Source organism: Panthera tigris, chromosome B2 (genome assembly GCF_018350195.1).
Source record: "Panthera tigris isolate Pti1 chromosome B2, P.tigris_Pti1_mat1.1, whole genome shotgun sequence".
Classification (NCBI taxonomy): Eukaryota; Metazoa; Chordata; class Mammalia; order Carnivora; family Felidae; genus Panthera; species Panthera tigris.
In genome coordinates, this window is record NC_056664.1 from 37,340,033 (window position 1) to 37,362,455 (window position 22,423).

Sequence of the window (22,423 nt, forward strand, 5' to 3'; positions counted from 1 at the left end):
CCCTCCTTATTATAACTCCCACCTGCGCATTGTCTCCGTTTTATCTCTCCATCCCCTTCAGAGAGATTTCATAAAACCTGGCAAGTCCTGATTCTAAAACTTCCATCCTGCCCTCACTCTGGCACCTTAGCCCGCCACTGCTGCCCTCTTGTGGGCCTGGTCTGCTGCCCTGTGAGGCAGGAGCATCTACAACTGGGTCCTTCCCAGTACCCAGCACCCACAGCCCCACCTCATCAGGCTTGGAGCAGGGACTCATGCCAGGGGAGGATGAACCGGGGCTAGGGGCTGGTGGACAGGGCCTGCCCCTCCTCACAGTTCCCTGCCCAGGGGCATGGAATCCCGAGCATCCCCACTTGGGTTTGCCACTGGGCGATGCAGAATGATGGGGCCTTGGCATGAAAATATGTCCGTTTCCTCCTGGGACTTTGTTGATCCTGGAAGTGAGGGAGAGGTAGCGCCCAGACTCCCCAGGAAGCCAGGCTGCCCCATCCACTCTGCCCTCCCCCTTCTCCTGTAAACAGCAGAAATCGTGAGAAGGACTGCATGGGCTGCCCATTTTCCATGTGCCAGGGGCCATTCTAAGCATAAACTCACTTAATCCCCACAACAATCCTGGGCAGGTGGTAGGTAGGGACTATTATTATTCCCATTTTGCACATGTACGGGCTGAGGCTAGAAGTTAAGATTCTTGGGCAAGGTAACAAACTTAATTTATGGGGGAGCCAGGGTCAGGCCTGGATCTAAGCCCAAAGCCAGGCTTATTCACCCTCCACTGTGTTACTGTGTTCACCGGAGCACCTGGGCCCTGCTTACTGGACATCATCAGCCTTGTCCCAGACCAGAGCCTCATGTCTGTCCGAGTCCTGGCCACTGCTCTCTCCCTCGCCCAGAAATTCCTTTCTCTGCTGGCAGGAGCATCAACATCCCCACCTCTGCATCTTTGTACCTGCTGAGCCCTCCTGCTGAAACGCCCACCCTCCACCCTTGCTAGCCCAGCCTGTCCCCCAAAGCTGAGTCTACACTGAGCCTGGGCCAAACCACCCTCTGAACATTCTCACCCCTGCCTTCTCTGTTCTGTGCTGCCCAGCCCTTGACACCACCCCCCAAATAGCATGGGAACTCTCTCAGGTCAGGGCCCTGTCTTTCCTCTTTGTGTTTTCCACGTTTCTCATCCCCACCACCTCCCAGAGTCTGGCACAATATGGCTTCCATAAACACTTGGTCGGGGAGAGACCAGAGGTCCCAGTAGTTCATGCTGTTTATGTAGGGGGTTGGAGGGCAGGGCTGTACAGTAAGCAGTATGTTGGAGACCCTGAGCTGGTTCAGGAAGAGGTCAGGAAGCTCTCTATCTTAGGGGAGACACAGCACTGTCCTCAGGGAGCCCCAGTGTGAGGGGAGACGCAGCCCTGTCCTCAGGGATCCCAAGTCTGAGGGGGCAGACAGCCCTGCCTCAGGGAGCAATAGTCTGAGGGGAGACATAGCCCTGCCCTCAGGGAGCCCCAGTCTAAGGGAGGAGACACAGCCTTGCCTCAGGGAGCCCCAGTCTGAGGGGGCAGACAATCCTGCCTCAGGGAGTCCTTGTCTAAGATAGTTTTATATCTGAAGCTCTCCTCAGAGCAGGTGACAGGGCTGCTTCTGTTTTGAACCTCCCTGGAGTGTTGGTGGCCAAGCTGGCCTTCATGGTGCTGTCCTTAGCCTTTAACCCCACTCCAATCCCCACTCCAAGACTTTTAGTTTCCATGGGCTTCCCTGTTCTCCCTCCCTGCCCCAGACACACCTTCTGCCCTAGTTCCCAGCTGTGACCTTGCTTTCTGCCTGCTTTCCTTCTAGAAAGAGTGATCAAGGAGGATTTCTCCCCAGCCTCTCTGCCCTTTTACCACCAGCTGCTGCATTAGGGGGTGGGGGTGGGGGGTAGAAGGAAAAGGGGTGGGCTGGGGATTGGGGTTGATCCACCAGGACTGGCTCTAGTGAACAATTCTGCTGACCTGTCTTTTGTAGCCAAAATCAAGACACTGCCTTAACTGCTGTTGTGTTTTATTCCTTGTTCTTTTATTTGTTTTTCAAACAAATACACTTGACCTTTGCCCTCAGAAGAACTCCTTCAGGTGGTGCCACCTGTGGCCTGGGCACACTTACTTGGAGAATGTGCTGGGGCTCAAGCAAGCTTGGGCCCCTTCCTGGCGTTTCCCTTGTGGGCAGGGATGAGCACAGGACAACCTGTGTCTTTGTGGGAGGTGTCCTATAAACCAGGACTCAGCTTAAACCAGGGCAGGATTACCCAAAACCACGTCCAACATGTGCTTAGGGCAGCACCAAGTCCAGGGTGCAAGCTGCCCAAAAGAAGCTATTTTAATTTTGGCACCCGAGTGTATTTTTGTGATTTCAAAAAAGTGAACTTTTGTTTTAAATCAAGTATAAGCTCTACATTTTATGCAAGGGGCTCCCTGGTCATCTTGGCCTCTGCAGACTCTAAATGAGGAGTATTTGTCATTTGGAGCCTGTTGAGGAAAAAATACAAATAAAAAAGAATCACAATCCCAAGATATATCTACAGGAAGTGCACGAAAATGTTCAGAAGGGACATTTCTCACACGGGTGGGTCGTTTGGGTCTCTGTGCTAAAAAATCTGTTTGGTTACCTTATCTAAAAATGGAGGTTCATATCCCCTTACTCACAGATAGGGGGACCCCTCCCATTGTAAGCCAAATCTCCCTGTTCTGGAACTTTTCTGATCCCATGTCCTCAGGACTACTTCAGGTGATAGAAGCTGGGCTGAATATTTGATCTCTAACGTTATGCTAGAAAAAGGGACAATGGGTGGTGTGTTGGCCCCCCCGGATGACATGATGGCCTATTTCAATGCTCTGTAGCATTGAATCCCACTACACCACATGCCTCCCAATACACCATCACAGTCACTGATCTGGGGGAGCCAGAGTCCTAGCCTTAGCTCTGCTCCTTGGGGTGCTGTGTGACTTCGACTGAGTCTCTCTCCCACTCTGGGCCGGCATGTGCCCTTCTAGAATGGTTGAAAGTGCAAGAACCTTGCAGGCAGGCTGACTGGGCACTGGGAAAGGAGTCCATGGCAGTCACAAAGCCGTGGTCCCTCAGGAACTCTGCCTCTTAGGTGAGGTCAGAATGCGGCACACTCCCCCTTCCCCCACTCAGCCCCCCAAATCATCATTTCAGTAGACATGTGCTGGTCACTTAATACACATCAAGCTACGCATCTGTCTACTTGGGGATAAAAATGTGAAAAGATCCACCAGAGTGCCTCTGTGGTAGTGACTTTCTCCCCCTTTCAGAGATAGCCAATGCCTGGTGGAGTTTCGGGCTCTACCGTTCTCTGGAGATGAAAAAAAAAAAAAGGGGGCGTGTGGGGGCCGGGGGGAAAAGAGAGGTTGGCTGGACCCAAGGGGCCTCCATTTCTCTCCTCCCCCCCACAGGGTGCCACTGTGTCCCTCTCAGAGACAGTGCAGAAATGGCGAGAATACCGACACCAGTGCCAACGCTTCCTGACTGAGGCTCCACCCCCAGCCACAGGTGAGTCCAGGTGGGACCCTCACCCAACCGATCCCCTGGAGACTTTGAAGGCGCTCCCCACCCCCAAGCTATGGTTGGGCATCATCTGCCTCTCTAGGATGCCACACCTGCCCGATACCTGGGGGTGCCATCTTATTCCCCTTTTCTCCAGCTCGAGCCTCTTGGAAGCAGGGACCTGGCCTTTCCATTCTGTGTCCTCCTTAGCACTTCTGGCCTGTGCTGGGGCTGGAGGCCCAACCAACATATTTATAGGAATAAATGTTTCAGAGGAGTTTATGGGGTGGTCTAAAGAGCAGAAGTTTGGAGCTGGCTGGACCCTGCAATCACAGCACAGCGGCCGTAGAGGGTTATTCGAGCCTCATGAGCTACCGTTCCCCCCTCATCTATGATGTATACTTTAAGAATAGGCCTATAGGCACTCTTCTTAGATGTTTGCGTTGCAATTTATTTTCACACTGAGGCAGTCTTCCATTTTGATCTCAGCAATTGTATAATCAGTCTTTCCCTTGTCTGAATACTGCCTTCATAGGGAGTCTGAATAAATCATGGGTCCACTGAAAGTTCCAAAAAAGAAAAAAAAAAAAAAAAGGAATGGCCCATAGGGATTTATTGAGCACTTAATTACCATGCTCAAGTATCTATATAACACACTATTTGTCTCCAAAAGGCCCTGTGGGCACAGGATTAGTCCCATTTTACAGGTGAGAAAATAGACATTAAGTAACTTGCTCGAAGTTCCACTGCTGATAAGTGGCTGAGTCCCCTGGCCTGGTACCTGCTGGGTGGGGACAGTGCTTGGCATACAGCGAGTGCTCAGCAGAGGTTAGCCGAGTGCAGGGATTCTGCCCTGCCAGCCTCCATGGTGGCAGTGGAGGGGATGTGCCACTGGCAGGCCGGGTGGGGACTCAGAGACTATTCCTCCTGCACCCAGGCCTGTTTTGCAATCGGACCTTCGATGAGTATGCCTGCTGGCCAGACGGGCTGCCGGGCTCCTTCGTGAATGTCAGCTGCCCCTGGTACCTGCCCTGGGCCAGCAGTGGTAAGTCCTCTCTCCTTTTCCCTGTGTCCAGGAGGCTGGGGGGCAGGGGGGTGGAGCTGGAGCAGGGTGCACACTGCTGTCTTTCTGCCGAGGCACAGCCGTCCCCACCCCAGAAGATCTTTAGGCCTCCTAATGGGTGGGCTCCCTGTCTTTCCTCTGGGGGGGGGTACAGTAGGGGGTGTCAGGTGTAACCTAGGCTAGGGTCTATGCTGGCATGTGACAAGGGGAGGGTAGAGTGTGGGATTTCAGCCCCTGACTTAAGAGAGAAATGTAAGCCCCCTCCATCCAGTAGTCAGGAAAGGAGCTGGGTAGGAACAGACTTAGGGTTGGGGGTTACCCAGAGGCATCACTACTCTGGGTATGTGTATGTGTGTATGTATGTACGTATGATGTGTGTTTGTAGGTGCCTCATGCCTGGTAGTGGTACCTGGCTACCTCCTGACTCTTCAGAGGCTCACTGGTCAGATGAACGCAGATGGGATTAGTCATCAGGGTGCTGCTGGGGTTGTCCCTCCCCAGTGGGCTTCCCTCCCTAGATCACTCCTGCCTGCAGCGGACCCTGCACCAGGAAAGGTGTGTCTGGGTGGGTGTGAGAGTCATTGGAGTGCAGGGACCTCCAGAGCCTGCGGGGGGCACTCTGCTCGGAGGGCTACCTAATGCGCCCCCATCACTACCTGTCTATCCCAAGCACCAGGGAGGCTAACAGGAGACTAGCACCCTGGCCTCAAGGAGCTCATAGTCTCAGTAAGGGGAGAAAAGACTCTCATAATAATGATAGCTAATATGTACTGATGACCTACATGCCAAGTCTTGCCTTAAAAGCAGAGTATTCATTTACTCTTTACAATTACCCTGTGGTTATGCTTGTTGTACAGCTGAGGAAACTGAGGCCCCAGAAAGTTTCAGCCACTTGCTCCAGATGATGTGGTAAATGGTAGAGCCAGGATTTGAAGCCAGCCTTGTGCTCTTAACCACTGTGCCTCTAAGAGGCCTTCAAGCAGAAACCAACCCAAAAGCAAATGTCCTCATACTATGGGAAGCCAGCAGTCTTCCTGGAGGAGGCAGCCCCTTACTGGAACATTAGGGCACCTGGGAAGGCCTGGCGTGGATATCACCTCAGAACAAAGGACTGAGGTCAGATGAAGCCCAAGCAGGAGTGCTAGGAGGCTGTTTCCTTCTCTGCTCTCTCAGGACCCCCACCTCACCCTGAGGTGTGCAGGGAGAACGTGCACCTGGTAGGATGCAGGGTGGATCTGTGCCCCCCCCCCGCCCCCGCAGCACTTCTATGGCCTGTTGTAAGCACTTTACATACCTACACTCATTTCATCCTCACAGCGTTACCCCATGAGCAAGTACTCTGATTATGCTCTCATTTTATAGAGGAGGAACCTGAGGCACAGAGATGCTACGTGCCTTTTCCAAGCCCACAAGCTAGTGGGTAGCAGACCCAGGAATCAGGTCTGGAGTCTGGCTGAGAGTGTGTTTCACTGCTGCACCAGGCTGAGTGAGCCTACATGCACGTGTGTGCACATGTGTGCGTGTCGCTGTGGCTCTGGGCATGACGACAGGTGGGTGGCCTTGGGCCTCTGCTGGCTGGGCACACTCCATCCAAGAGAGGGCGGTGAGCGGCCTGGCCTCTCCCTACAAATGAAAAAGTCGAGTCCTACAATCTAATGGTTCTGTTTGCCGATGTTGTGAGTGGCTGTGTGAGCTTCAGCGGATTCCCAGACCGCTTTGTGCCCCAGCTCACTCGCCCATCTGGGAGATGGGATAAATCCGGTGATAAGGGTCGCTGGGAGGATTGCAGGTTCTTGAAGAATCGTTGCTGTTAATTTTCTCCACCCACCCTACTTACCTCCCCCACCTCCCCCAATACACAGACTTTCCCTGTGTCCGAGAGGTTTGGGACTAGCTGCTTGGCCAGCCTGGGCTGGGCCTCTAGACCCCAGGGAGCCGGGCCCAGGACAGGGTCCATCACTCAACACTAAGCTGCCCCCAGCTCTGCCTGCCACTTGCAGCTCCATCCATCACCTTTAATTTTATTTGAGCAGGAAATAGGTCCTGGTGGTGCCCGTTTATGAGCGAACACAGTTTTATTGCTTTCTCCACGAAGATATTGGCCACTGCATAGGCCCCCTGCCAGTCTCCACCCCCTCCCTGACTCACCAGGCTAATTCACTCCCTTTTCTGACACTCAGGATCTGATTCTCCCCTCCCTGAGTTAGGGACCTGTAGGGAGACCCACCATGGGCTCCCACAGCATAATTGCGGTCTCTGGCTTGTCCTGGTGGTCCCCTTGGCAGAGGCTGGCACCAGGGACTTCCCTAACACCCACCCAGGGATTGTGAAAGCAGAAGGGGGCAGTACTGGAGCATTCTTGGGCTGATCAAGGGGAACAGCCTGTGGAGAAACTTCACAGTATGAGTTAGTGGGGCGGTGGGCAGCAAGAAGGACAGGGGTGTCGCAGGCAGGGTCCTGGAGGAAAACACACTCAGCTGGGAATTTGAGAAGAATTTAATGGAGGGGTCACTTACAGGGGCGGGGCAGGGTTAAGGGGCCAGTAAGGTGTATAAAGCACCAAGGACTTTTAAGAGGCGGAAGCTTTAGCATTCCTAGATCTGAGTGGAGTGGGAATGGGGAGGCCACCCAGCAGGGCTGTGGCCACACAGGGGGCCCTCCTACCTTTTACTTGTGCCTCCCATTGGCCAAACTCATAGAGGGCAGGGAGCCCAAGTGATGCTGTCCCCAGGGGGTGCAGAGCAGGTCAGAGGAATGTGCGACTAGAGAAAGGATTAAAACAATTACCAGACACTCAGGTCAGGCCTATGTCAGGAGATAGGGGTACTAATGAGACCTCAGGAGTGTGTGTGGGTATGCTGCGGAGAACAGGTGACCCCTCTCCATGGGGCTGAAGAGGTCAGCTCTGGGGAGGAGGGCTGACTCCTCACCACAGGGCTGAAGAGGTCAGCTCATCGGCTCAGGAAGTGGTGCTGAGGGAGGTCAGAGCCACCTCTTTTGCCTGGGGTGTGGCATCAGGAAGGCTTCCAGAGAGAGGTGACATCAGAGCCAAGCCTGAAACAAAAGGGAGTTGGAGAAGGGGGGAGAAGGGGAGAGGAGGACCCTCCAGGAAGGGAGGACATCCAGGCATCACCTTGTAGATGGGGCCAGGCCTCAGGCCTCAGAACCACACGATGTCCTAGGGACAGGATGCCCTCAGACATCCTCGAATTCTGAGCCCTCTAATTCAGAATTTGGGACTCTAGAGGGCAGAAGCAGATGAGTCAAGGAAGGACCATGTTTGAACGAGATGCCTGGTGTCAGTAAGACTTTGTAAACCAGAAGGCTTGAGTGGCTTCTGAGAGCCTGTTGCCGCCTGAGGGTCATCCAACAGCCTCATTTACCCACAAACAGCTGATCTGCTTGTTACAAATCATTCTGGTCTCATTAGCTGCACCCCCTCCTGATCTGTACCTGTTTGTTAGTTTAGTTCTCATTACATGAGAGTCATAAAATGCTTTTAAAATGGCCTATAACTCACAATTCTCGGAAACTCTGACAGGTGCCTCCCTTGAGTAATGTGGAGCCCAGGAGCTTTCATGGCAGGCCAGCGTTGCCACAGAGAGACCGAGGCCAGAGCTTGGCCCTGGAGTTGTGGCCGAGGTGGTGTCCTGAGTTCCAGCCCCATCCTCAGTGGGGGAGTGCCTTTTTTGAGAAATTAGGGTGAAGGCATCAGCAGGGCTTTCAATGTGACCATGTCATGAAGGCCTACTATGCACCAGGCACTTCTCGTGCTTTATCTCCTAATCCTCACACCACAGACCTGAGAAGCCATTATGGTTCCCATTTCACAGATGAGAAAACTGAGACCTGGGGAGGTCTGCCCCAGGCTGCATAGCTGGTTGAGGGCAGAACCAGGATTTGATCTTGGGTCTGTGTAGTTCTCCTGGGTCATGATTGATGCACTACCCCTGCTGTCTCCCACCCCAAGCTGATGCCTTCAGTTCTAGCCCTGCCTTTGACCCTCACTCCACCACGATGGGATGGGGCTGTGACTACCGTCTCTGAATCGTAGCTTCCCCGTCTGTCAGATGGGGCCCAGTAGTCCTTGCTGACCGCTGTTGTTGCTAAGGGTGCAAGAACTAATGGATTCATGAGCAGCTCTCCACAGCCCTGAGAGCCTGCATCCACGTGGAAGGGCGGCTGTTAGCTTGATTACAGACGCCGCTGCAGTTTCCGGGAGGGGAAGTGTTTAATTGGGGGTTTTATTTCCAGCACCAGGGTCTGACTTAATGAAATATCCTTGGGCCTCCTGGCATGTGGCCGGCTGCCTCCTGGTGTTGACAAGACCAGAGCCAATCCCCTGGCTGTGATTTACCAGCAGTTCCTGGGCCAGATAAAGCTGGGCTGATAAGCAGGGCTGTGCCTGGACCCTCCCTACCTCCAGCCAAGATGGGCATCTGGGGACCATAGGCCTGGCCAAGAATCAGCCTGGCTTTTAATACTGGCTGCTAATGAGGGATAATTGACAGACACACTCTCATAGGTTCCCCGAGCTTCTCGGGGACGCAGTGATCTCTTGATACTGTGCCAGTGACACATCTGTGCATTTACCATCTCCCCATCTTCCCTGTTGGCCCTCAGCAGAAGGCCCAGGAATGGTGCAGGCTGCTGGAGATCCACACTGGTAAGAGGATCTACTGGGAGGATGCTGAATGTTAGCAAACCCAAGCCCTGAAGGGCAGAAGAGAAATGGCACATGGCCATTGTTGACTGTTAGCAGTGAATTTGGCTGCTAACTTTTGACCTCTGAAGGCAAAGAGCTAGGTGTTTGAATCCTGCCTCTGCTACTTCCTGGCTGGGTGAGCTTAGGCAAGTCACTTGGACACTAAGAGGCTCAGCTTCTTCATCCATAAAATGGGATTAACATGCCTACCTTGTAACTTGGTCGTGATGTTCAAAGTTGTCAAGCGTACAGCAGGTGTTTGAAAACCAATACTGTGTGTAGCTTGTAGAGAGGTTGTATAAGGTGCATGTAGGGAGGGAACCAGCAATTGTGGGTGCATCTAGCTGTGGTATTTTTGGGGTATTATCGGGGTCACACTGCTGTGGGCTAAGTCCTGGGTAAATGGGCGGTTCGGTGGTTTGTGCTCCATTACCATGTCCTCTCCCTTCCCTTGGTCCCTCTGCCTTCTCTTCCTCCTTCCTTGATGTCATCAAAATGGGCTGCCAGTGAAGGCCCTGACATCAGTCTCACTCCCTCTGGGGTCAGCCCAGATCCCCATCAGTGCTCTGAAGACTGGTTTGGCCTTCTATCAGAAGACTCGACCCCTGGTGAAGAATTCCAGGCATCCGTGCAACAGATAAGAGGGGCACTCAGGGCTCGAGAAGAGCTAAAATCTGCTAAAATCAGACCACATGCCTCCCCTCCTCCGCCTTTGCCTTTGCCTGATTTTGTTCATAAATGCATTTGAGCGGTATTGGGACTCAGGCTCTTTTTGCTGCCGGAAGTCCTGTCACTAGATTTTTAGGTTTTTGTTTCTTTTCCAGGTAAAGTCTCTTAAAATGTTCTTCTAGAAGCATTGATACTGCGAGGTGATTTACTCTACTGTATCACAAGATGTTTCAGTCTCCTGAAGAAGGCCTTGGTTCAGGTTTTATGAAAGAGGGGGAGAAAGGAGAGGAGTGAACAGGGACGCTGCACTGGGTGACTGGGGGTTGGGGGTCTGGAAGGAAAAGGGTCTGAGCGATAGGCCCTGCGGGTACCTGATACATAACAACAGTGGGTAGACTGACAGTTTGTGAAAGGTAAAACATCCCTGGCCTAGATGGCTGCGTCCCTGCTGGGCCCTTTCAGGGCAGGCCCTGGGGTTTGCCTCACTCCCATCATGCACACATTTTTTTTTGTTTTTGTTTTAATTAATTTGTTTATTTAAATTTGAGTTAGTTAACATGCAGTATAGTCTTGGTTTCAGGAGTAGAACCCAGTGATCCATCACTTACATACATCACCCAGTGCTCCTCCCAACAAGTACCCTCCTTAATGCCCGTCACCCATTTAGCCCAACCCCCCCCCACCTCCCCTCCAGCAACCCTCAGTTTGTTCTCTTTGTTTAAGGGTCTCTTAAGGTTTGCCTCCCTCTGCTTTTACCCTCATGTACACATGTTAATGAGCCTCTTCCCACACACAGTTCTTACTGCTACTCCTCCACCTGGAAACTTGTGACCAGGGCCTCCAATGCTTCCCATCCTTCCTCCCTCCCTCCCACTGCACCTTCATCCCATGACTGGTCTTTAAAATCTTTTAGTCCTTTAGAATTTTTAAATCTTTTACATTTTGTCCTGGCTCCAGTTTCCCTCCTTAATCTTCCTGTGCTAACCCTAACCTCGTTTTTGTCCCCGGGTTCCTGGCTCTGGGGTCAGACTTACATTCTCCTCCAGGAAGGCAATGAGGCATTTCCTCCCAGGCACAAGTAAACCCCTTATTCCCTTTCATGACCTCACAGGGAACCAGGGACCACAAGCCACCCACCTCCCTGGGTAGGGGGCCAGCAGGGCAGGTCAGACTTGATGTGTGTGAATGAGCACAGACAGCGTCCACCCCAGCTCTGTTGGGCCTGTGTTTGATCTCTCTCGGTTTGCATTTATGTTATTACTTTCTGAGGACTGTTTTTTTCCTGTGAGAGTCTTGATTCCCTGGAGCCAGGAACTGTGCTTCCTCCTTCAGAATGAAAGCTCTCTGAGGACAGGGGCTGGATCTCTCCCTCCTCTCAGACTGGGAGGTCTCCAAGGGCAGTCTCTGTCCCCAGCATCTCACTAGGGGCTACTCGAAGGGAGGAGCTGGATTTTCCCTCTTTGAATGGAGAGTCTCCAAGGGCTGTGCCTCTACCATTGACATTGGATTCCTTTTAGATCAGACTGTCTTTGAGCATAAGACTGTCATTTCCATCAGATTAGGACTTCCTAAAGGCACGACTGTGTCTTCCCCTCAGATTGGGGCTCCCTGAGAGAGCAGAGCTGTGTCTCCCCTCAGATTTGGGCTCCGTGAGGCAGGGCTATGTCTCCCTCACTCAGACTGGGGCTCCCTGAGGGCAGGGCTGTGTCTCCCCCACTCAGACTGGAGCTCCCTAGGGCAGGACTGTGTCTCCCCCTCAGACAGGCTCCCGGAGGCAGTGCTGTGCCTCTTTCTTCCTCTCAGGAGCTCTGAGCCCATCTGTTCCCAGGATCTACTCTGTCTATGAAGTGTTGGAGGGAGGCAGGGGCTAGTCCTGAAAATTCGAAGTCACAGTGGGTGGCTATGGAGCTGTTGAAGGCCACTGGTGTTCAGCACCAGACCTTGTCAGCAGTGTGATTTGAGGCTGGAGGCAGGACATGGGAATGGGCTAGAGTTATCTCAAAAACATGGCTTCATCAAACTCTATCCCAGGGTGGCCAGGAGGAAAGGCTGAAGGTGGTGCTGGGTGGCCCTTAGCGACTGCCTTTCCTGTCCCTGGGCCAAATGGGCACATGGCAAGAGAGGAAGGCCTGAATGTGTGTGTGTGTGTGTGTGTGTGTGTGTGTGTGTGTGTGTGTGTCTCAGAGGTGTTGCCAACTCCAAGAGGTCAGTCCTGGGGGAGCAGTGGGGGCCCCAGGGCAGGGAGGAATGAGGTCTCTGTGGTGTTGGGCTCAGCTCCCACGTCTCTCTGCCCCAGTGCTGCAGGGCCACGTGTACCGGTTCTGCACAGCCGAGGGCCTGTGGCTGCGCCAGGACAACTCCAGCCTGCCCTGGAGGAACCTGTCTGAGTGCGAGGAGTCCAAGCGAGGGGAGAGAGTGAGTTGCAGATGGGGGCTCCGAGTCAGTGAGGGGTAATGGGGTCCCAGCTGCACTGGAGCAGGGCCCCTGGGCATCTGGTGGGCTGGCCTGTGGCCATCTTGTCTATCCCCCTGCTTCTGGGGGCTTTGCACACCATGCTTGCTGGGCAGAGGCCATGTGTGTTCACCCCACTGGCCTTGGGACGAGGCCCTGGAAATCCAAGGACCATTGCCATAGGTTATTTTCTTTCTTAGTTCTGAAGTCCCTGGTGCAGCCTGACCTGGGGCCCCACCTCTCCCTGTCCCATGGGAAAGACAGATGTGGGAGAGGAGGGCGTGGGCTGCCTCACGTGCACTGTATCCCTCGTGTGCACACAGAGCTCCCCAGAGGAGCAGCTCCTGTCCTTTTCCATCATCTACACGGTGGGCTACACACTCTCCTTCTCCGCTCTGGTCATCGCCTCGGCCATCCTCCTGAGCTTCAGGTAAGGGGCCTGGGGGCCCGGAGGGGCTGTTTCATTCCAGCTCCCCACGCTGTCCCCAGTGGATGAGGGAGCACCAAACTAAAGTGACAGTGCTGCCGATGCTTCTCTTAGGAGATCTCCGGAGAGCCTGTCCACTGAATACGAGGCTGAAAACACAGGATATGGCCCCGTTTGCCATATCTCTACTCTGTAAGAGCCTACATAGAATACTGCAAAAGAGAAAAAAACAAACACCACACAAACACACAAAGCACATATCCCCAGACCTTCATAGTGGGTGGTGGGATTAGGGCACATCCCCTTCAGCTGAGCATGTGAAGCTTAAATCATCAGGAATTCAGTTTGATTTTAGGTAAGAGCTCAAGGATTTAGAGATTCTGCCCTCTTTGGAGCTTATCAGCCCCCTGGAAAAGGTCTTCCTTAAGTCTAACCTCCATGAGCCATTCCTTCCAGAGGACCATGTTCTTCCCACTCCCTCTGCACTTGGTGGAGGGTAAGCCAGGGGGGCTGGGTTCAAGGTCAGGAGCAATTCTGAGTGCAGGGACCTCAGGATACCAGCCCCACAGAAACAGGACAAGCCTCATTCCTCCTGTCACCCCCATGGCACCTGGCACAGTCAGTGCTGGGCACAGTCAGTGTTTGATAGATGCATTCACTCAGTGAATATTCTCCCCTTTTATTATGAAGTATTTCAGAGATATTAAAATACAGTGGCTGATACTGATCACTGGCACACCCAATGCCGAGCCCAAGAGCTAACACCTACCACAGAGTCAACACGGGCATGCTGCCCTGGGTAGCCACCCTGCCACTGCTCTCCACCCCCACAACCAGAGGAAAGCCCTGAAGGGGCTACTTATAATCCCCAGGCATCTCTATACTTTTTCCACATTTATAGTATCTGTACAAATAGATAGCTGTGGACTTTGCGTATTTTAATGGTATGTTGTATATACTCTTTTGCAATGTTATTTTTGGCCTGCAATGTTTTTGTGAGATTCATTTATGTTAACGCAGGTAGTTCTGTTTTATATTAACCGTCACTCCAGACTCTATTGTATAATACATTACAATTTATTTTGATCACTTTAATGGATATTTGAGGTGTTTCCTTTTTTTTTCTTCTCTGAATTACAAACCTTGCTACGAGGCAAATTCTTACTTATGACCCCTTGTGCATTTCTCCAGGGGCATGTACCTCTGAGTAGAATTGCCTGGTCTGAATGCCATGTGCTTTTGAAAATTTATTAGGGGTGTCTGGGTGGCTCAGTCGGTTAAGTGTCTGACTTCGGCTCAGGTCATGATCTCGTGGTTAGTGGGTTCAAGCCCCGCATTGGGCCCTGTGCTGACAGCTCAGAGCCTGGAGCCTGCTTTGGATTCTGTGTCTCCTTCTCTCTCTGCCCTTCTCCTGCTCATGCTCTGTCTGTCTCTCTCTCTCTCAAAAATAAATAAACGTTTTTTAAAAATGTTACAAAAAAAAAAAAAAAGGAAACTTATTAGATGAAGTTACTCTCCAAAGTGGTCATACCAGTTTGCCTTCTTACCAGTAATAAATGGGAGTTCCCTTTACTTAACATCCTCACCAATATTTAGTATTTTCACCTGTTACTAATCTGAAGGGTATGAGATATCTCATGATTTTAATTTGCATATCCCTGATTCCTAGAGAGATCGAGCATTTTTGTGTTTCATTTTATGAATTGCTTATTCCTATCCTTTGCTTACTTTTTTATTGGCTTATTTGGCTTTTTCTTTTTTCTTTGGCCATTCATTATATATCCTGGATCCTAATTTAGGATGCATCCTCTTTTAGCCTGTGGTTGATTTTTTCACTCACGTTATAGTGCCTTTTATGCATGGAAGTCCTTAATTTTAATGAAATGAAATATATCAGTGTATCCATTTTTATTAATAAAGTTTATTACTAAATGTTATCAATTGATAAAGATTAATTTTGCCAGTTGATAAAAAAACTATCAATTTTTTTCCAAAGACCAAATTCCTTTATGATCTTGTTTAAGGAATCTTTCCTTGGTGCCTGGGTGGCTCAATTGGTTTGACTCTTGATTTGGGCTTAGATCATGATTCCAGAGTCATGGGATCAAGCCCCATGTCAAGCTCTATTTATGATTCTCTCTCTCTCTTATGGTTCTTTAATCCACCTGTAATTAATTTTTGTCTATGGTGAAAATAAGAGATTTAATTTTATTTTTCATATGTGTGTGTGTGTGTGTGTGTGTGTGTGTGTGTGTGTGTATAATTGGTCCAGTACCATTTAGTAACAGCTCATCCTTTCCCCCTTGGGTTTGTAGGGCTTACTCTTCCATGCAGCAAGAGTTATCTTTGCCTGGGTTGTCAGCTCTGAGCTCTCAGCACAGAACCTGATGCGGGGCTTGAACCCACAAACTGTGAGATCATGACCTGAGCCAAAGTCGGATAATTAACTGACTGAGCCACCAGGCGCCCCGTCTACTTTGTGGGTCTTTAGGAGGGTCCAGACTATGCTTGACCCTTGGTTCTTTATACGTTTTGAGAGTTCCAGGAAAACAAAAAATCAACACTGTTGAAATTTTTATTATAGCTATTTTTTATTAATTTATCAGTTAATGTGGAGAGAATTGACACCTTCAAAATAGTGAGTCTATCCATGAATGTGTAATTTTAAGTCTTGTCTAACTATTTTAAGCAAATGTTATTGTATCCTCCATAGAGATCTTGCCCATCTTCTGTTAGACTTATTTCTATGTAGCCAATTAAAAAATTACATATGAATCTTTAAAATTTACTTTTTATTTGTTTATTGCTGATATATATAAACACACATCAGCAGCCATGTTGAATGAAATTTATCAGTTCTAATAATTTGTGTGTAGGTTATCTCAGATTCTCTATGAATATACTCTACTATCTATAAATAATGAAAATTTCGTTCCTTTATCTCCAATTCATATGGATTATTCCCCCTTGCCTTCTTACAGTGGCCAGGATCTATATTGCAATGGTGAATAGATGTGATGATAGCTTTGTAAGGCTAGATAATCCTTATTTTCCTGATTTTGAAGGAAATGCTTATAAAATTTCTCAGTTAAGAATGATGTTTGTTCCGGGTTTGGGTAGATAGCCCTTATCAGGTTAAAAAACGCCCTTGTATTTGCAGTTTGCTCTGTGTTTTTACATGAAAGGATATTGAAATTGTGTCTAATAGTGTTTGAATTCCTACTACGTGCTTAGCCCTAGTCTGCCCCTGAAGCATGTGAGATGTGGGTCCTGTCCTCAAGAAGCAAAGCAAAGTCTCCATTGGGGAAGGTGGTCTTCACACATAAATCACTTGGATTATACATGACTTTGTAGAGAAGAAGATGCTGTAGAGAGGAAGATAGTGTGGATGAGGGTGGGTGGTGGCAGTGACCACACACCTGAAGGCTCCATGGAGAGGCAAGACTCATATTGGACCCAAGAACTTTCAAGGATACGAGGCAGAGGGGCATTTTCAGAGGAAGAAAAGACAGAGGCTCAGTCCCAGATGCGGAAACATGCCTGTGGTGCATGTTAGCATGAACTGGGGGGTTGTGGAGCAGAACTGCTAGCCACCTTGCTAGGAAAGAGCCCTGTTTTCTCCCACAGACACCTGCACTGCACCCGGAATTACATCCACCTGAACCTGTTTGCGTCCTTCATCCTCCGAGCGCTGTCCGTCTTCATCAGGGACGCGGTCCTCAAGTGGATGTACAGCACAGCCCCCCAGCAGCACCAATGGGATGGGCTCCTCTCCTACCAGGTGTGTGATGTGTTCAGGAAGGGCCTGGGGAGGGATGGACAGTCAGTGAAGGCAAGCCTTCCCAACCCCACCCAGGCCAGGCACAAAGAAAGGCAAGAACTGCCACACCTGGTCCTTAGGGAGTCACCAGTCGGATGGGAGAGGCAGTCCACCCTGGGGAGCCCCCAGTCTAAGGATGTAGACACCCTCCCTGCGCTTAAGAAGTTCTGACACAGGAAATGGTCTTTGGAAACAGACCCAGGCTTGAATCCCAGCTCTGCTACTTACTAGCTGTATAGTTTTGGGACAAGTCTTTTAACTTCTCTGAGCCTCCGTTTCCTCACCTCTATGGGGATAATATTAGCTTCTTCTACTCAGGGTAGTGATTCAGTGAGCTAAAGCAGGTCAACTTCTTGGCCCTGGCCCTGGCAAAATGGTGTTAGGGCTTCTTATCTGGTATTTGCATCTGGGGCAGGATGGGGAGGGGGATCAAGAGAGGCAGGAGGCAGAGCTATGTCCCCTGGGGACTCTTCCTCTGCCCCCAGGATTCTCCGGGCTGCCGCCTGGTGTTCCTGCTCATGCAGTACTGCGTGGCGGCCAATTACTACTGGCTCCTGGTGGAGGGCGTGTACCTGTACACGCTGCTGGCCTTCTCAGTCTTCTCCGAGCAGCGCATCTTCAGGCTCTATCTGAGCATAGGCTGGGGTAAGGTCGACTATCATTCATCTTACGTGTTCTTCCACCCCAATCCATGGCATGGGAGGCGGGGGACCCTGACCTCTCTTGGGACTACTGCCCTCAGGCTGCCCCCAGGAAGCCCTCTTGGTGCTCAGAACACACTGCTGGGCCAAGGGCAGGGCCCACTGGATAACTCTGTCCTGGGCACGGGACTCACTGCAGAGGGCTATGGTTACCCTCCCGTCTCTGCATCACCTGCCCCACCTAATGGAAACAGAGGTCTCCCCCCTTTCTGGCCAGATACACCACACACACACCATGGGCAGCCATGCACTGTCCTCAAACACCTCTACTGCTAAGACCCCTGGAGATGGAGCCCCATACCCAGTCCTTGGTACCCAGGCCCTGAGGGAAGGGGAGAGTCCTGGGCTTCAGGGTAAGGGGTCAGGAGGTGAGGGCTGAGGGGCTGTGGCTCTGTCAGCTGATGATGAAGAGGAGGGCTTAGAGGAGAGCCGGGCAGGGCAGGGCTGGCAGCCAGAAGCCAGCTGAGGAAAGGGTGGACCGCGGATGTGCCTGGAGCCCAGCTGGAAATGTTCTAGCCAAAAAAGTTTGCCGAGAACTATCGTGTCTTTTTTTTTGCTGGAACATTTCTGGTTGTGCTTCTGCCTCTCGCCGCGTGCGATTCTGATGAGAACAGGGGCTGAGAAGCCCACCAGCAGCTCCCCAACCCCCACCCCACTACAGGGAAAACACAGGCAGCAGCGCTTACTCTGGAGAGGCCCGCGGGAGCCCCCTCCTGGATGGAGCCAGAGAATGGGCCTTGCCCTCTGGCCCTTCCTAATCTGCCAGTGTCCCTGCCCACGCCACAGGAGCCTGCCTTCCACCTCAAGCTTGCCGTTCATTCATTCACCACTGTCATTCCTTCCTTCGCCTGCCTCAGGTTACTTTGACCACTGGGGACCTCCCGCCTCAGTCACAGCCACGTGTGATGTCCCCCTCCCATACTGGCTCCTGCCTCTGAGCCTTTGCAAGGCTGTCCTCGGTCCAGCCCGCCTCCTCAGGAAGCCTCCACAGGTTGTCTGGCCCCCTGGCTGTGCGCTTTCTCTGGCCCTCTCAGCCTCCCTGCCCCTGTCCTCACCCTGAATTCCCTTTTACCGGTGTCCCTCCGCCACCTGGCTCTTTGTGGCCCTGTTGTAGAAGAGTACCTCTAAAGAGGGCGATCAGTGTCTGGAAGGCACCCAAGGCCCAGAGAGGGCAGGGCTTTGCAGGCAGAGCAAGCACTGGAACCAGGCCTCCTGACTCCCAGGCCCTGGGCTGCTGCCTGTCATGGAAAGTTCTCTGTCCTGCATTGCCTCTTTGGTCCCTTAATAGCCAAGGTGAGCGAGCTCAGGCCTCTGGGCAGGTGGGTCTCTCCTCTGTGTACAACTCCCTGCTCCCACCCTTCCCCCACCTCCCCACGGGCCCATCCTTCCCTGCTCTTCCGCCCCTCCGAGGGTAGGGCAGTCACCCAGGCAGTGGGCAGCTGGAGAGCCCTGCAGCTAATGGAGGGTGGGGCGGTGTTAGGTCATTGAGGGGGCTCTGGGAAGGCTGTCCTTAAGGTGGGGGACTATGTCTGTCCATTCTGGGAAATAGCGTCAACACTGTTAGTGCCTGTCTCCATGGTGACCTGAGGGCAGGAACAATCAGAGGGGACCTTGTGCTGTGTGCAGAGGAGCGGGGGTGGTTGCTGGAGGGTTGGTGGGGACACATGGCATCCTGGAAGTTTCTGAGTGGGAAATGGAGGAGGGGGAAGGGGAGCTCATCCTTTCCCACCACCTCATGCTGCAGCTCAGGGCTCAGAGTCTGAGGGGCACCAGGGTAGGACCTGGGGGACCTTCCTTCCCAATAAGAACACCCTTATCTTGTGGAATTGGGATGGGGAGGTGCAGAGAGAGAGGGACAAAGACAGAGGACAGAGAGAAAGCTTTCCAAAGAGCTCTTCTGTGGGGCCAGGAGACCTAGCCCACTTTGGGATGCTTGGAAACAACTTTTAGCTTCACATGCAAGCAGAAGGATTAAAATTATAACTCTGACACAGCTGGAGAGTCCCAAAAGACGTCAGCTCCTGCTGCCATCCATGGGCAGCTGGTGCCCCATTACCCACCACAGGGAGGCTGCAAGGGAGGGAGGCAAGTGATGGACGAGGGAGTCATTGCTTCTCGGGGCTAGTTCTGTGTTTCTTAATGTGCGATTTTTCTCCAGCCTGTCTTGTTGATTTTCTAAATGGGAGAAAGATGCAGCCAGCAGGGAATGAGGGGGTGTGTAATGGTTGCATGTGGCAGAAAAGGCCTTGTTAAGGAGAGGCTGGTAAATGAGTGAAGTTCACCAGGTCTTGCTGATGCCATGAGTGAGCTCCCCAATTCTGAGTGGGATCTCAGAGAAAAAGGACAAAAGGTGGCTGGGAATGCCCAGGAAGGAGGTTTCCGCATGTGTGTGTGGCTCAGGGAATTGGCATGTTTTTGCCAGGAGAGTTTCCCTTCCCAGTGGATCCACCCATCATTCCTTCCTTCCATGCTGTCTGAGCATCTTCATTGTGGCAGGCTCTGTGCTATATTCTGAGGCCTTTGGAAGCCACCCATCCCTTGTCCAGTCTCATGAAGACCTGTTACTAAAGCATCGTGGATGCTCAGAGGTCTGGTTTGTGTAAAAACAAATGGCCAAGGAGGAAGGTACCTGATGAAGAATGCTGACCAGCTGTGAGTTTCTCGGCTTCCTCCCTGTCTTCACTGTCATGCACAGTAGCTCCTGGCAGATGAACTGCTTGGGAATGGCTATTGAGGACATGGATCGTGATGACAGGAAGGACTGTCAATAGGGCTCTGCCCTGGCAATGTGTTCTGGGGAGAGACCCCCTAAAGCTACACATGCCTGTGCATGGCCCTGCCCACCACACACTCACATCTGTGTCCACACCTTAACACACACACTCTCACCTATACCTGACGCCCACATCTCCAACCCCGGGAGGGGCGCCCACAGAGACAGGCATGGAGAGCTGGTGCAGAAAGCCACCGAAGGTGGTTGGCATGGGTGTGGGTTGGCAGCCTTGCTCTCTAGTCCCACCTGAACCCTCCAGAGCTCCTCATTCATCTCCATCTGTCGTGAGGACGGACAGTCCATTTGAATTCAGCAAACATATTGAACCCTCAGGCTGAGCCGAGCCCTGAGGCTCTGAGAATGAGTGACACTGTACCCTCAAGGAACTGGGAACCAGCTGGATCGTTAGCTCCGGGTGCAGAGCAGATGACCCCACAACTTCACCGCTTAAAGCAGCAATTTCCTATTGCAGTTTCTATGGGCAGGAATCTGGTTTAACTTAGCTGCATGCCTCTGGCTCAAGGTCTCTAACAGAGATGCAGACACGCTGTTGGCTGGGGCTGCTGTCACAGCAAGTCTTCAGTGGAGTCGGAGAATCCCTTGCAAACTCACAAGGTTGTTGGCAAGAAGTGTAGGTCCTTGCTACCTGTGGGCTGGGGGCCTCCATTCCTTGCCACAGGGGCCTCCACTGGCTGGCTGAGTGCCCTCATGACATGGCCACCGGTGTCCCCCAGAGCAAGTGATCAGACTGAGAGAGAGCCCAAGACAAGCCTTTTTTAACCTTTTAACAGTCTTTTATAACCTGATCTCAGAAGTGACCTGCCATCGCTTCTGAGTACATTCTTGGTCACACAGACCAATCCCGATACAGCACAGCCTGTATGGTGGTGTAGATACCAGGAGGTGAGGGTCGCTGGGGACCTTCCTAGAGGCTGTCTGCCACACCACTTGAGTCTCAGCCAAGTGGAAAGTGTTACATTGGAGCTGTTGTTACCGTGGGCCACTGTGCCATTAGTTGGGCTGTTGGCATCAAGGACGGGACCCCTGTCTCTACTCCAGGCTTCTGCCCAGCCACTTGTAGTGCATGCGGGTAGAGAACAGGTAGCTGGAGGGGCTTCTGGAGCGTGAAGGAGTTGACTGAGATGGGCACGTGGGCAGCAGCAGGAGGAGAAGGGCATCAGTGGGTTGGCCTGCTCCACCTCATCTAGAATGTTCTTCCCACTCCATGGCCTTGTCCTCTGTTACTCTGGTGTCTGCATCCTCATGTCTCAGCCTGGACTTGGGGGCAAGCTCTCACAGTGTGCCTGGGATGGGGGGGACTGGTTAGGACAGATACAGCCACAGTGTCTACGGACATACCACCCTGAACACGCCCGATCTCATCTTATCTCAGATATAGCCACAGTGTGGTGCGATCCTCTCTCTGAGGAAGACTCCAGGGAGTTGGGCAGGGATGGGGGGTGGGGGCACGGAGGTGTTCCTGCCGCCTCCACTCCCCCAGGCTCCCAGACCATCCAAGTTCCAAACCTGCTAGAAAGTGGTTTTGGAGTCAGGTGAGGGAAAGGGCTGGAGGCGGGAGAGGCCTGGGTAAATAGAGGCCTCTGGGTGTGCATGGTGGTGGGTCAGGCCTGCCAGCCCTCTCCCCTCTCTCTTCCCCTCTCTCTTCTAGGTGTCCCCCTGCTGTTTGTTATCCCTTGGGGCATTGTCAAGTACCTCTATGAGGATGAAGGGTGAGTGTCCTGCTCCTGGGCATGGGTGTGCTGAGGTCCCCATCCTCAAACCCCCTGGGATTCCCTGGCCCCTGGGGTACGTGGCTACCACCTGTTGGGAGGATAAACCGAGGGATCAGGAGCTTAATTTATGAATTTAGTTCCTTAGTACCCCTTCCTTATCCCTTCCTGGGACTGGGTGATAACAAATGGTGCTGGGTCCATGGGGTATGCAATGACTTTTCTATAATAACTGTGAAATGTTCCTGCTATTTTGTGTATGATGCTAGGCATCATGACTGTTGGTTCACAAAGGGCTGTGTGTATCTCTCTGTGTGACCATGTATTTAGGAGTGTGTGTGTGTGTGTGTGTGTGTGTGTGTGTGTGTGTGTGTTTGTGGCTTGAAGGACTCTGCATGAGTCTATGGGACTGGGTAGCTCCTTGTGGCAGCATTTATGTGGCTCTGTGAGGGTCACTTTGCATGGCCACATGTGCTTGTGTGCCCCTGTACCTGCACTGTGAGCTGGGGGCTCTGTGTGTCCAACTGGATACTTGTGTATTTCTCTT

At 52.0% G+C, this 22,423-nt stretch overlaps 1 protein-coding gene across 1 annotated transcript in view; it reads left to right on the plus strand.

Annotated features, from left to right (window-relative positions):
* The window catches only part of GLP1R (glucagon like peptide 1 receptor), a 34,578-nt gene that overhangs the window by 4,495 nt on the left and 7,660 nt on the right, over positions 1–22,423 (plus strand). Inside the window, exons 2-8 of the mRNA XM_042986269.1 lie at positions 3,447–3,543; positions 4,475–4,582; positions 12,271–12,389; positions 12,749–12,855; positions 16,480–16,633; positions 17,158–17,317; positions 21,816–21,876. Of these exons, the coding sequence (XP_042842203.1) occupies positions 3,447–3,543; positions 4,475–4,582; positions 12,271–12,389; positions 12,749–12,855; positions 16,480–16,633; positions 17,158–17,317; positions 21,816–21,876 (806 nt within the window). The remainder of the gene's footprint in view (positions 1–3,446; positions 3,544–4,474; positions 4,583–12,270; positions 12,390–12,748; positions 12,856–16,479; positions 16,634–17,157; positions 17,318–21,815; positions 21,877–22,423) is intronic.